Here is a 15,139-nt window from a genome sequence, read left to right as displayed (position 1 = left end):
ATCCCTTTTCTTTTATGTTACTTGTCATCTCGAAGTGTCACAAATTCTCAAAAACCCTCATTAATTTTATAAGCTCCCCTATATGCAAATTACTTCGTAAAATTAATTTATTAATTTAATTGGATTAAAATAATTTCGTTTTCAAGAAATTTTTTAACCCAATTATTATTTTAGAATAATTTAATACCTTTTGGTACTGTACCAATATTTCCCTTTAAATTTCCTTTATTTAAACATTAATTGAATCGTAACGCAAATATTTGATTTGTACATACCAAAGAAATTTTTCAATCAATTTAGATAAATTTGAATATCTAATTTTGATTTGTTCTTTTTTCCATACCCAACCGAAAAGGATGAAAAAGATGAAGAAATGTTTTATAAGATGAGTGATAATGATGCATTTTTCTGAAGTAACTTCGCTGTCTAAAAGAGCTAGTGTTTTTAGGCAAAGAAAAGTACCCGTTAATGGTTTCCCTGAAGAATACATACAGCGCAATAGGAATGATTATGTAGCCAGTCATTTTCTCAACGTATCTAGGCGGGATTTTGTTTTGGGAGATATGGGGGTGCACAAAGATTCCAACTACCTGTATGCATTCCCGTTTCCCTGCATCCATCCATATAGGTGCGAAACCTTTTCGCACATTGATCATTTATCAAGTAATCCTTTTTACTGTGTTTCCTACTCAGAACGAAGTAAAGCCATCAATTCTTGGAAGGAACCCGTTAACCCTCTCTTTTCTTAAGCCTTGGTTAGATATCTTTTAGTAAGAATTCCATTAATTAACCCGAGAAGGAGTTAGCTAGAGTTTGAAATGAGAAAGGCTGCAAAATCCCTTTTTTCCTTAGGAAAGCCGACTAGACTAATGTTTCTGCTTCCACACCATTTGTTTTAAAAATTCTGCTTGTGGGTTTTCCTTTAAAAGGACCAGACAGGGACTAGAGGAAGGTTTAGAATGACTCTTACTTAACCTAACAAAGACATATCCACGTCATTGTCCCCTCGTTCCTCTGTTTAGGTTTAACTACTTGAAAGAGAAAGATTTCATTGCACCAGCGTTAAGAGACCCAACAAAACGTTTCTTTGTGTAATTATAAGTATTGTTTTCCATATATAAGACCACAAAATTATATGGAATAAAAATTAGTACCTAACAGTTAGAGGTATGAATTTATACCCTTACTGCATGAATATTGAAATAATTTCGAAATAATAAATGATTTTTTCTTTTTAAATATTTTATTGGTGAATTTTCAACGTATCTATACAGGTATACTCAATATAACAATATACGCTTTGTGAAAAGTAAATTTTAATTTTAATTACACTTAACATTAAACACAGCGTTAATTAATTTTAATCTAGGCGGCTATTTAAAAATGAGCACTGAATTTCTTTTTTTTTTTGGGGTAATTTTTAATTTATTCTATATTTTTTTTTGAGATAAATATTGCTTATTTTTTTAATTCATAATTAACGAATTAAGTTTGATTAACCCTTTTTAAATATCGTCGCTAATTACCAGTTGGCGAAATATCTACGGTGCGGGTTTTATAATTTTATTTTTCTAACTCAATTCTAAACGGACTAATTAATACGCTAATTATTATTTTTGATTAACATCTAATATACCGTCAGAGCACCACCTTTTAGACCCAAAATATACATTATAATAATATATAATCAGAAATATATTAATACCGATGGTTAATTATGTTTTAAGTGCATCTATTAGGACTTCTTTTTATAACTATTTTATTCGGTTTATCACAACTTTTGGTTTAATATACTTCTGATATCAAAACACCGTATACAATCTTGGATTGGTTTAAATTTAATTTCCTTTTCGCGTTTATACTTCAATGAGAATACACGCATTCCAAGGCTGCTTCTAACCACCCCAAATTATATATATATATATATATATATATATATATATATATATATATATATATATTATCGTAATAACACTTATCACCCACCCATGAACCATATATGACGTCATTCAAATACGGTGGTATACATATGTATATTTAGTCCAATTATTTACAGAAATAATTAATATAATTTGCATCGATTTTTGTTATTTTTTTTAAATTATTTAGGGTTGTACACGTGTTTGGTGCTGGGAATATGTTGTTTGTTTATCACGGTTATTTATACCGTATAATATATATTTTACTATCTAATTTATTCAGCTATAATCTTCATTTAATTATAATTATCTTTTATTAGTTAATTATTTACCGTGCCGTTAACATTCATTTGGAATAAATAAATATTCCATTACGCGGGCGGGGATGTTTTCAATTGGTCATTAATTAACATTAAGCCTTGGTTAATTAAGGCTATACACTTTTTTGTTTGTTTCAAGATAAAAATATGTGTCTTCATTTTTAGATTTTTATTATTTTTTTATTGTTTGGTATCCGAAATATTTAATTTAATTTCCCGCCATTTTCTCCCACCCATCTCGGCGCCATTTTGGTTTGTTTGTTTGTTTATTTATTTTTCTTTTTGCAATTATTGATGCGTATTTATTTATCTTTAGGTTTGGATTCGTGTGTGGGGTGTTTTGTTTTTGGGTTTATTTATAGTTAAGCTTTATCCTTACCCTTTTTTATTTGGTTAAATCGACTAATTCAGCCATTCCTTTTTTAATGTGTTCATCGAGGTCAGCCGTATCGGGGTCAATTTTAGGGTGTTTGTAATCTTCAACGAAATAGCACGTGCCTTTGATTTCTGGCGGGAATCCTGGAGGTAGACACGTGGGTGAACGTTCCGTGAATGTGAAACCAGGCGTTTTGATAAGTAAACTAAGTGAAAAAATAAAATACAAAGAAATTATTGCAAAAAGAGTATAATTGTGGGACCGAATACAGTGAGATGGTTTTATGGGAAATCAATTCAATTTTGAGTCGAAATTGTAACTTCTAGGGCATTTTGCCACAAGGTCGGTCTTCGGTCAAGCTAACTGACCAATGAAAGAGCTAGTTTTAGATCAAGATAACAATAGTAGACGTTTATAATCATCTAGGAGCGTGAAAGGGTAAACGATTAGCGTTTTGGGTAAAATGCTTTTGCTATATGATTACCCTCTTCATAAAGGTCAAGATGATTTTAACGACCATTTCTTTTCGGACACCACAGATAGTTCTTTCGAAACAAGCTTAGGTCCTCTCTTTTCTTAGTTGATCAGTAACAAAAAAATAGCTTCCTAAGTCTGGACACTTCAGCTATGTTTCTTTATTCTTTTTTCTTGGAACGTTGGCGCTGGTAAAGGTTAGGATGTCATTAGTTTGAAAGTATCCCAAGCCGCGTATGAATAGCTATAGAGGGATTCTTGTCTGACCATGTTAAAAGCCGCCTTTCTTGACTGATCTCTCTGCTCGTTACTGCATGGCCCGATGCCTAATGGTCCGAAACTATTCGGCACTCCTTTACTTCCCTTAACCTTTCTTTCGCTACTGGTACTGCGTGGAGGTATACTTTTCTCAATTTCACCAAAGTAGGTCCGTATACTTTTTTCCCTAACACCAAGCGTAAATTTGTGACCCTTCAAAGGAATTTTCTTTTCCTGCACGAGAAATTTTGTCTAAGAAACTAGCTTTGAGTATACAGGGTGTTTCTGAAAAGTCCATCACAAATTAAGGGGCGTGTTTATGGGACCAAACTGAGCGGAAAGTACCAAAGAACATGGGGTGTACAACATTTTGTTACGGAGATATGGCCTTCCAAACATTCGCCCCTAAAACAAGGAAATATCCAAAAATGAGGAGTAACACTTAAGACCGACTAACCAGCTTGTTTAAAATTACTAGACAATTTCAATAGCCTTTAATCGAACAATTGATTTCTACCTTTACTAATCAGAAGCGTATAAATGAGTAGAAGTATGCCTACGGTGGTAATGTAAAATTAATCCCAAGTGACATGATGTTTCAAGATCTTCCCAGCACCAAGTAAAATGGTTCTGATTGAAGGGACTTTTATTAGCACAGCGTAAACAACGTTATTTTCAGGAATTAGTCCAAATGTCCACGGGCGGCATTACAAAAACGAGGCAGTCTTTCGAATGATACTTGGACATGTTGGAAGATCCCTGGCTTGTTCCTGTTATCTCAAACCGTAAAAAGCTACGCAAATCTTCATCATCACGGACAACACTCTTGTACGTTAGGTATGACCTTGAGAAAACCTAAAAGGACATCTCGAATGTATTTGAAAAACCCATCTCCAATTAAGGGGCGTGTTGTTTGTTTCCAACAGAGTAAACTCGCCCAGAGAACAATTACAATGCAGAGCCACGTTTCGGCGTTAATGGCCGTACCTAACGTACAAGAGTGTTGTCCGTGATGATGAAGATTTGCGTAGCTTTTTACGGTTTGAGATAACAGGAACAAGCCAGGGATCTTCCAACATGTCCAAGTATCATTCGAAAGACTGCCTCGTTTTTGTAATGCCGCCCGTGGACATTTGGACTAATTCCTGAAAATAACGTTGTTTACGCTGTGCTAATAAAAGTCCCTTCAATCAGAACCATTTTACTTGGTGCTGGGAAGATCTTGAAACATCATGTCACTTGGGATTAATTTTACATTACCACCGTAGGCATACTTCTACTCATTTATACGCTTCTGATTAGTAAAGGTAGAAATCAATTGTTCGATTAAAGGCTATTGAAATTGTCTAGTAATTTTAAACAAGCTGGTTAGTCGGTCTTAAGTGTTACTCCTCATTTTTGGATATTTCCTTGTTTTAGGGGCGAATGTTTGGAAGGCCATATCTCCGTAACAAAATGTTGTACACCCCATGTTCTTTGGTACTTTCCGCTCAGTTTGGTCCCATAAACACGCCCCTTAATTTGTGATGGACTTTTCAGAAACACCCTGTATAATTTTTTTTTTCGTTTAATGCTTAGGCCCCAAGGTGAATTTTTCCATTAAGGTTGTACATTAAAAATGTTTTTTTTTTTTTTTTTTTTGGTGATATGAGGTTGTAATATAACTAGGATTTATGATTCTGGTGTCATTTATAGAGAATGGAACGTACAAAATGGTCTTAAATGGAGGCTTCCTCTGTTTAATGTTTGCTCCATTTACTGTTTATTGGGCTGTTCTCTGTTCAACTTCTGCTCAAGTCTCGGTCTATGTTATCCTCATTTCCCTATTTAACTTATGCTCAATTTTCTATTCAGTTTAAGTTTATTAACTCTCTTCTGCTCCATTTTCTGTTCAACTTAGCCCATTTTCTCTGTTCAAATTAGTCCATTTTCTCTGTTAAACTTAGTCCATTTTCTCTGTTAAACTTAGTCCATTTTCTTTGTTCAACTTAGTCCATTTTCTTTGTTCAACTTAGTCCATTTTCTTTGTTCAACTTAGTCCATTTTCTCTGTTCAATTTACTCAAAATTGTCTGTTCAATCTACTCACAAATCTATGTCCAATTTACTCACAAATCTCTGTTCAATTTACTCACAAATCTCTATTCAATTTTCTCACAAATCTCTGTTCAATTTAATCACAAATCTCCGTTAAATTTACTCCCCCAACTCTCTCATACTCGGTTCAACTTAGTCCATTTTCTCTGTTAAACTTAGTCCATTTTCTCTGTTAAACTTAGTCCATTTTCTTTGTTCAACTTAGTCCATTTTCTTTGTTCAACTTAGTCCATTTTCTCTGTTCAATTTACTCAAAATTGTCTGTTCAATCTACTCACAAATCTATGTCCAATTTACTCACAAATCTCTGTTCAATTTACTCACAAATCTCTATTCAATTTTCTCACAAATCTCTGTTCAATTTAATCACAAATCTCCGTTAAATTTACTCCCCCAACTCTCTCATACTCGGTTCAACTTAGACTCTAATATTCTCTATGAAATTTATCGCCTCTATTCTAGCTGTTCAACTTACGTTATGGCCTAGCCCTTTTTACAAGTTAAGAGTTATCCCCGTTGCACCCTATGCCGAGTTCCTTATAACTAACTATCCAATATAATAACCTCGTCGTAAAATATTACGTAATTATCGCTATTGTCACTTTTAGGTCATAAACATTTTGACAAGACATTCCACGTTAATAAGAAAAGAGTCTTGCCCGCCTATAAATACGAACCTAGATAGACGATTACGTTACAAATTACGTGGCGGCGGCGCGGTACCGAGATAATAGCCCAGAGAGAGTGGTCTGGTCTTCCATAGAGAAGTTATTAAAGGGAGCCCATCATAACGTGTTGAGAAAGCCGGTACATTTCCTCCTATAGCAAAGGCTTAAGTCCTCTCTATGCTGGGACAAATCCAATTTAGTCCCGCAAGCTGCTTCACTTAGAGGAACGTCATTTCTCCCAAGGAAGAGTGGTCTAATACTTAGCTTAATTTCTTTGGTCAATTTCTATTGGAACTACTTCTTTTTCTATATAAAACTAATTTTAGCAGGTAAATTATGCCAATCTCACAAAGTATATGAAAATATAGTCGGTCTATTTCGATATTTGTATGCTGTATAGAGAATGCGACAAGTTTTCGACCCCTCCATTAAGCTATTGAGTTAGTTGACTTGTTGGACTGCTTTGGTAACTAGCTACTTAAATATCCATAAATAATAGGTTACTATCAGATGGGTTTGATTCAGAAATGAACACGTATTTTTGTTATAGTTACTGCAGAATATGTTTTTGTGGAGAAAATTGAGGCCAATATTGACTATAGATGGGATTTTCGGTAAATAATTTATTTCTTTGGGCATTGCTTGACTGGTAATAATTTCGTCCAATTTTGAAGTATGTTTACAGCTCGAATCTGAACTCTGATTTTGTGTAATATTTAGCTATAATTACGGGAAATGTATGGGCAATATTGAACTATAATTTTGACCAATGGTTCATGGATAATGTCACTCAAAACGAATTTATTACGTAGTGGTATTTCCTGATGATAGACAATAAAATAAATCATTTATCAACAAGGCCTTCATTTCGCAGTGGGACTTTGCGGTTTGGCCCCTTAAATGGTGAAAACCGGGCCCCCTTATTGTTGTAGTGAACGTGGTAAGGGCTTTAATGATAAGAAACTACAAACATCTTGAATTGGGGAATTGGATTGAGTCCCCGCTACGTAGCTGAGCTTAAACATCAGAATATTTGAGGTGGCCCTTTATTATAAGCAATCGATCAAGCAACTGCAAGTTTCACTCCTGTCCCCCCCCTTTTTGCTAAGTGACGGATAACGTGGCCAAGGTCTTAGTCCGCTAAACGGGAAATCCCTGGCAATACGCCGTGCCAAACGTTGTTCCTGTATTATGCTAGCAAATAGATTTCCCGTTTTAGTCCAAGATAATCATCAAATTATTCCGGTGAGCCTACACCGATTCAGGAGTTTAGGACACGCTTTCAATTTGCTTGTCCATTGGCAATCTAAACGTGAACTAAGACCTGCAGAGCTTCGTGTCATCAAATGTATATAGAAATAACAGACGGTGCAAGGTTCAGCGCTGATGCCGACGAAGACCCTTCCATAGTGTTTTCGAAGTGGGAGCACGACAGCTTGGTGAAAGTCATTTGGGTGACGACGACTGGGTGTCCGACAATTGGGGACCCATTATACCAGTATGGTGTCATTGGTAGACCAATGATTGTGGAAGATATTTGTTTCGTTAGCTCAGAGGCCACGGGAATCACACACTTACCACTTCACTTTCTGTTATTTCATTTGCTTTTGACATCACGCACAAGTCACAATTCTAATCTTGTTCCGATATTTATTTACTCCTCAACTTCTTTAACGACAGTTTGCACCCGAGTTCCGAGTTCTTTTTACATTAATCTTCATGCTATCCCATGATGCAACTTTATTCAATTCAATTCCCCGTGAAGAGCTCGTAAATATTACGTACCCTAGGACAATTGCTCATTTATGTATATTAAGTAAGACTAACTCGGGGGAAGTCAGTTATAGCCAAGTCACGATTTTCGTTATGGGCGGTCACCAATGAACCCTCCCTGTAGATGAAATGATTAAGGTATACTACGTCTCACTAAGGATAGATACCCGTTCAAAGACGAAACCATTGAACCATAGTCCCTCAACTATCCAATCGTGTTAGATTCAGGACGTAAAAATTATGGAGCACACCACACCGCGCCGTAGAGAGTGAATAGGACCTTCAATCAAAACCTCGTTGGGGACGTATATATGTGTGTATATACTGACTCTCGCAGCGATGCATTCTGGGTCTTACTCTCTCACTCTCTCTTGGGAGAAGGTTTTACCCGTTTAGTGGGAGGGGTATATGGTATGGGTGTATCGGAGACTTTCAATCATGTCCGAACGCGCTACAGGGTGCCTCGTTTGGGTTTAACGTCCCTACGAATAGGGGCTATCATTTTTCATATTTGACTGGTGGACGTACGACGTGGACATACTTATCATTTTCCGGCATTAGTTTTAACTTTTCCTACCTATTTTATAGCCATAGTTAGGCCTAACTTTAGTGTCTATAATTTAGAGTTATTGGTTATAGTTTCTTTGAACTATACCGGCAACGTTATTAACTTCAAGCCTCTGACGAGTTGACTGAATACGGGGTGAATTATAACTGAGAAGTTTATTGATAAAATATAGTTGTTTTATTAAAGAACTTTAAGGATTGAGAAGTCTTTTTAGTTCGTTATGGTATTATTTTTCTCCTTTCAAGTCATTCTAAATTATTGAGGTTACAACAACCGGGGTCCGAGTAATTAAGGAAAATGTTCATTGATATTCTCTCCATGGGATTAACAAAGGACGAAACACAAATTTTAAGTTGGGTTAGGAAAATAGGGACTTTAGGGACCTGGTGTAAGCCTTGTTTATAATTAAAATTGGAAACTCATTATACTGAAAATTGGAATTTGGTTCCTTCTTAACACATATGAAAACAGATAAAATAAACTCCAAAACTATGCTTGGTAACGTACTTCATTCTTGACCGTTGTTTGGTTCGAACTTCGACCAATGGCCCGATATCAAAAATCTTTTCCAAAAACTCCGGTGCTTTTGCACAAGCAGCTGATTCCAGAAGTATTTAATGTTTCAGATCGATAGGGCTTTATTTTTTCCTTTTTATTCCCTCCAATTCTGTAGCTGGAATTCTCTATCTTTTTCCCGCTTGATTTCAAGTGCAGTACCAGCATCTCCTCCGCAGTTCAACTATAGCTAGCCTTTTTCTGGGTATCTACCACTGCTATACCGCCATTAGAATTATACCCAGCCAGATTTATGGTGGTTGCTGCATGCTATATGGGATAGGGGGTTATTTCCAGCTCTTTTCCAATTCCCCAAGCCGCGTTGCTAACTGCTAGGGAATGCCAGCGAGGCAAGAAGATCTCGACTAAGCCGCATCGGGTTGCCAGCTCGGCTGAGATTTACTTATGGATAAGGAAATGAAAAGAGAGGGAGTTTGGAACAGACCTGTACTGAAAGGCCCTCGGGCCAGAATGTTTTTGAGGGCAAAAACGTAGTAACTTTGCGAGCTTCTTTTTAAGTTGAGTTAATAGATAATGCACGGAAAAGTGTTGCCAGTAATTGCAAACGTTCCACCAACTACTCTGAGACTTTTGACGAAAGGGGTACAACATGAACTAATCGAAATTGATGGAGTAGAGTTTGTTAACTTTAATAACAAAAACTTTAAGTGCTGCAGTATCTTCCTCAATAAAAGAAGATAATACATTGGCCCTCTCAAATACTTTACTACAAGTACTCGAGTTCGTAACCGATAGACGTATTAACAGACCATGTATGATAGAAACGGGAGTATTATAAAGCTATGGCTGTACTACGTGGAATTAGAAATATACTAGTCCGTTCCGTATACTCTTTCTCTCTCGGACCGTATCCTAGTTCCTGATGCGGAACTTCCCAAACCGTCAATTTATCTTGGTAGTTAATATCCGTTCGTACAAATTGTAGTATAAAATACAAGAAGGTATTCTTACGTGTGCGTGGTTGGGCTGACGTTGACTCTGAGGGGTTCGCTTCCGGATTCAAACTTGTTGGCGATAGTAACGTTGTTCCCAAAGAGGCAATACCTCGGCATGGCCACACCAACCACCCCCGCTAGCACGGCTCCAGTGTGAAGTCCAATCCGCATCTAATGAGAATAAAAGATAGATTTATATATATATTCGATATTGTATCTTTGAATTTATTCCCAAAATAACCGAGTGTTAATTCTATTTCTATGACCCTTTTTCGCGATGGGTGCATACGTGAAACCGTTCTACAATAGAACTTTATTCTTAGCTAAAAAGTAATCTTGTAGCAATTTAGTTTATTCATGATGATGGGAGGTGTTGGGTTTAGTTTGTTTCGTACAAGTCACTTTTCCGCGCACGTTCATTTATAATTCAAAGAGTTACGGAAAGGATTTCGCCTGCCTTAACTCTTTTTCGCCAATCAATTATTCGATAACGGACCCTCGAATAATTGTAATGTAAAAGTCGTGTTATACGCGCCTCGTTTCCGAAACATCCTGCATCTCAGTCTCTGAAAACATTTCATCTGTCAGCCAAGAAAATTCGTAGCTATCTTAAAAGGAATCATTTTCCTTAATGGAAAAATGCCTTCTCCTGATAAATTTTCAACCCATTCTCACCTTGAAACACTCATTGGGAGTTAGATCAAGGCGATTTTAATTAAAATTAATAAACTTTGAAATTCTGAAAAAGATGAGCAGAGTTTAGTAGAAAACATATCATTTACAAAGATATCCGATATTCAGCGTGACCTTGATATACCAGACCCTAATGAGCTCTGAAATTAAACTTAGAATGTCCCATTTCATGGACAGAGAACCCATCCAGGATGGAGTGTATTTGTAAGATAGGTAACGTATGAAACATACCTCCAGAGCTTTTCCATCGTGTGAATAGACTCTCTGGGCAGCCTGGATCATTTTGAGGGCCATCCAAGCGGTCTGTTGGGCGTGAGTGGGACTTTTCCGATGAAGACCACCGGCCACGCAGTAAGCGTCTCCGATTGTTTCAATCTACACGGACCGGGACAAAGAACGGGACTTTGAGGTTATTGGAAAAGAGAGAGACCTGTTATTGAAAGGTCGCTTAAGGTCCATTAATGAAAACATACAACGACCACTCGGAAAGCTCAGGGACCTACCGCTTTATCGATCTACGAAACGAATGAGAGGGAGAAGGGGGGCGTGTCTGTCCGAATGCTCTTGGTGTGAAAGAAGAAATCTAATAGATTACTACTAGCTTTCTCGTTTCAGGATACTTTTGGGTTGGGGGATCTCTTCTGTTGAGCCTTCGCTCTCTCTTTCTCTCTCTCTCTGGAGAGGTCCTGGGTTGTTATTAGGCTTAATACCTTTCTTGAGATACCTTAAGTAGTGTCACTAACCATCTGACTCCTGATTATCATTGTCTAAACTCTAGGGATAGATTAGGGTTGACTTTTGTTATTCCGTAACTTTGTCTGTCAGACTGTTTTCGAAGCCGAACTTATTGTGTTTCCTTCAGGGTTCATACAATCCAATGATAAGGCATTAAAAACTTGAAAAAATAAAAAGTAAGTAACTCCTAACCAAACAAAATCCTAAACTTGGCTTACCACATTAACCTTTTTATATAATTAATTAAATTAAACTAAGAGGCTTAAATTAAAGTTCCGTCGCAAAGTAGAATAATTAATTCTACTGGAGGCTAAAGGTTAAATCCCATAAAAATCGTTTAGGCTAAAACTTTCCACTTTTTTAAAAAGTACCTATTTTTACCTCTCCGAGTGACGTATGTCACGGAGAGGTTCTAATTTCGACGTGTCTGTGTGTGTGTCTGTCTGTCTGTCTGTCTGTCTGTTGTTATTGACTTACACCCCAGGGGACCGTGTTCGCAGTTTCCGAATTGAAGCAAATGTGTTCGCTATTTCCGGACCGTATTCACAGTTCCCGGAAATTTCAAAACTTGAATCTATCCACAAATCAACTGGCCACTATTACTTCATCTGACTAGTCAATTGTCTATTCTACATGAATACCAATCTGTACTTATTGGCTTCAAACACCACCATTTTGTGGTCTTTGTCCATTCCACGTAGACACCAGTCTGCACTTACTGGCTTCTATCACCATCATTTTCCGGTCTTTGTTTTTGTCCATCCCACATGGACACCAGTTTGTACACCTGGCATCTAACACCACCATCTTCTGGTCTTTGTTTTTGTCCATCCCACATGGACACCAGTCTGTACACCTGGCTTCTAACACCACCATCTTCTGGTCTTTGTTTTGTCCATCCCACATGGAGACCAGTCTGTACACCTGGCTTCTAACACCACCATCTTCTGGTCTTTGTTTTTGTCCATCCCACATGGACACCAGTCTGTACACCTGGCTTCTACTCCTTAAGGTTAAAACATACGCGGCGATCGGCCAGGGTTACGAGAAACGTCCGGCCTCCCAATGGTGGGGCTTCCACCAAAGGTTCACGCAATTGCGCTGTTCTTATCCATAGCTGCGATTCGACACCCTTATATACTACCTATTTGATGAAGGCGAAGCAACCGGCGTATGCTTCATTTCAAACGCCAATATTAGTCAAGTCTCTAAAGAATGTTTAATTGTTCTTTTTCAAAACGATGTAACGTTCAATAAGGCGAATAACTAACGAAGAAAATATTAAATATTAATTATATTTATTTTAATATTTAAGATAATCTTGTTTCTCAATTCAAAATTAATACGGAAAGAGTTAAAAGCAGTCTATGTTTTTGTCTGTATGTGTCCGTCCGTTGTTACAGTAGTGCGCTGCGTTAGAAGTTCGTTTTGTTTTGATGTGTAAAGAAACCATAATATTCCCTTTATCCTTAATATAAAGTGAATATGTGGAAATATTTTTCGTAATTATGATGCATTTAGTACTTTTGTAGCTTTAAAGCTCTATTTCATTTTGATATTCCAAAGATTATTTTTAATATTATTATTTAAAATGGATGTTTATATATTACTTAAGCTATACTACATCTGTTTATAGGATAATCCTTTCTAAAATCACAGTGAATACAAGCACAATGCTGCTATGTTGGTCAAATGACCTTTTATTTGTCAATAGGCCTAGTGAACCAAAAAGTAAACGTTTGGGTTTGGTTTTCGTTTCTGTATGCAGAGACATTAACGGTTCAGATTGAGCCGAAAGTTAAATACACTTTTAAATAATTAGGCTTAAATTTTATTATCATGGTGGAAATCTGGGCCGCGTTCAGCAGAGCCCAGCGTTGCTGAACGCGGCCCAGGGATTTTGTTTTTGAATTTTGACGTTACGGTGCTTAGCGCTGAGCTAGCGCGGTCTTCAAAGAAAATAGTCGGTTTTTTGGATAACGTGACGTAAAACGCGTAGTTCTCAGCTTGGCGAAAAAACTATGGAGGAATTAATACAAATAGCTCTATGGGACTATAGCTATTTAATTGGCGTGAAACCAGTTGATCACGCGAGAATTTTAATAGATATGTTAGTTTCTAATTTTAATTATAAAAGTTGTTATCTATCTCTATAAATATGTTATCCTACAATTTTTGTTAAGCCTTGGTACCTTGCACGCTTTATTAGGCTAGCGTCATTTATAAAACGCCGATGACCCGTTTTTCCCCCATCGGATGATTTTAATGTGTACAAGTATATCATTATTGGATGTAAAATGTCGTCTGATTTACAGTAAATTTGCTATGCTTTGTATACTGCTTTAATATTTCATAAATTTTAACTTAAGAAACATTTCCATATCTGGGTAAATAAGTTTGTAAGTAGTCGTCTTGACTCGGAGAGGTAATATTTTGGTTTTCCCAACTTGTTAGAACCTTAATCCCATTATTAAATATTTATAGTGTATGGGAGATTTGTTCTTCCGAACCCGTAAAAAAAAGTAGATCAGTTTCTAAAGGGGATAGCGCGGGGGGGTGTTTTGTGTTGACTATTAATCCAAAGAATGAAATATATCCGGCGGGAAGTTTGTACCATGGACGGAGATATAAAAGAAATCCTTTAAGCTAGCTCCACTGCCATTCTACGCTGGAAAAGAAAAATTCTCGTGAAATGACCGAACTAATCCCTTATTGGAAGCTGTAAGCCCCGCGCGTGCTGTCTTAGCCGATGAAATAGGCGGGTTAAGTTAGCTCTGGAAAGATGCAGCTAGGCAATAGATAATTTTCAAAAGTCGGGGGTGTTTGACCACCTCGGAACAAGGTATAGTAAAAACAAACAAACCTTGTATACGTCGAGCTCCCCGCAGAACAAGTCAAATTGAGTGTACAGGGTATTCAACATGTTAACGACCATCATGGGGGTAGCCGTCGAACAGATTGAGGTGAAACCCACAATGTCGGAAAATAGCATCGTTACGTCATCGTACTGTTCGGCCTCCACGTGTTGACCTAAGGGGAAGAGATTTTTTTTGTTGCCTTCTGTCATTGACGTTTGACATCAGTGTACTCTCAAAAACCAAACTACATTGGCAGTGAGGTTGAAGGCTTTCTTTGTACTATGTCTAGCGTGTATTTGATTGAAAGGTAAGGTTGTCGTCTTACCGAGCCATAGCTTCCTGGCCACGTGCGGTGGAAAGATTCCCTCTAGAAGGTCAACATTTTTCTTTCGTTCTTCTTCGACGGCCAAATTAGCCTCTTGAATGCTGTTCTTTAGTTTATCCATTCTCCTCTTGAGTCCGTCTTGGGCTCGCGATTGTTCCTCCATCAATATGATGTCTCTAGTGGCGTCGTGGATAGGGATATCCGAAATGTAGAGCCCTCTTCCGGTCATGGCTTTCAAGCCGTCCACAACCGGCGACCCTAAGAATAATAAAGTGTCCGATTCCAAGCAGTACATCATTTGACCTTTCAGTTCCAGACCCTATATGTTCAAAAGAAAAAGTAAAAGGTCATCGTATCGTTGGACGTGAAAACTATATATAACCCTTTACGTCCTTTTTCAAGAAGAGGTTGCCACATTTTGGAATGAATGATGTCACGCAGAGAATGTGAACGGGGAAGGTTAGTTTTATAAACATTTGGGTTTGAATTATGATCTAGAATTAGTTGGGTATATGGACACGGTTTACTAATATCTGAATAACTTCCGTTGCTCTTACGTTAAACG

General features: G+C 37.1%; 1 protein-coding gene across 2 annotated transcripts in view; it reads right to left on the bottom strand.

Annotated features, from left to right (window-relative positions):
* Window positions 1–1,981: 1,981 nt before the first annotated feature.
* Gycalpha99B (guanylate cyclase 1 soluble subunit alpha 2) overlaps window positions 1,982–15,139 on the bottom strand; it is a 40,896-nt gene continuing 27,738 nt past the window's right edge. For both annotated transcript variants that reach the window (XM_089870627.1, XM_089870628.1), the window contains 5 exons: window positions 14,575–14,893; window positions 14,255–14,421; window positions 10,888–11,031; window positions 9,980–10,134; window positions 1,982–2,820 (listed from right to left, as the gene is read on the bottom strand). In XM_089870627.1, coding sequence (XP_089726753.1) covers window positions 2,625–2,820; window positions 9,980–10,134; window positions 10,888–11,031; window positions 14,255–14,421; window positions 14,575–14,893 — 981 coding nt within the window. In that variant the 3' untranslated portion in view covers window positions 1,982–2,624. The remainder of the gene's footprint in view (window positions 2,821–9,979; window positions 10,135–10,887; window positions 11,032–14,254; window positions 14,422–14,574; window positions 14,894–15,139) is intronic.

The sequence above is a fragment of the Phalangium opilio genome, unplaced genomic scaffold, assembly GCF_054372755.1.
Source record: "Phalangium opilio isolate 3A_F unplaced genomic scaffold, DU_Popi_V2 ptg000031l_1, whole genome shotgun sequence".
Taxonomy (NCBI): Eukaryota; Metazoa; Arthropoda; class Arachnida; order Opiliones; family Phalangiidae; genus Phalangium; species Phalangium opilio.
This window is presented reverse-complemented; position numbering and strand designations above follow the sequence as displayed.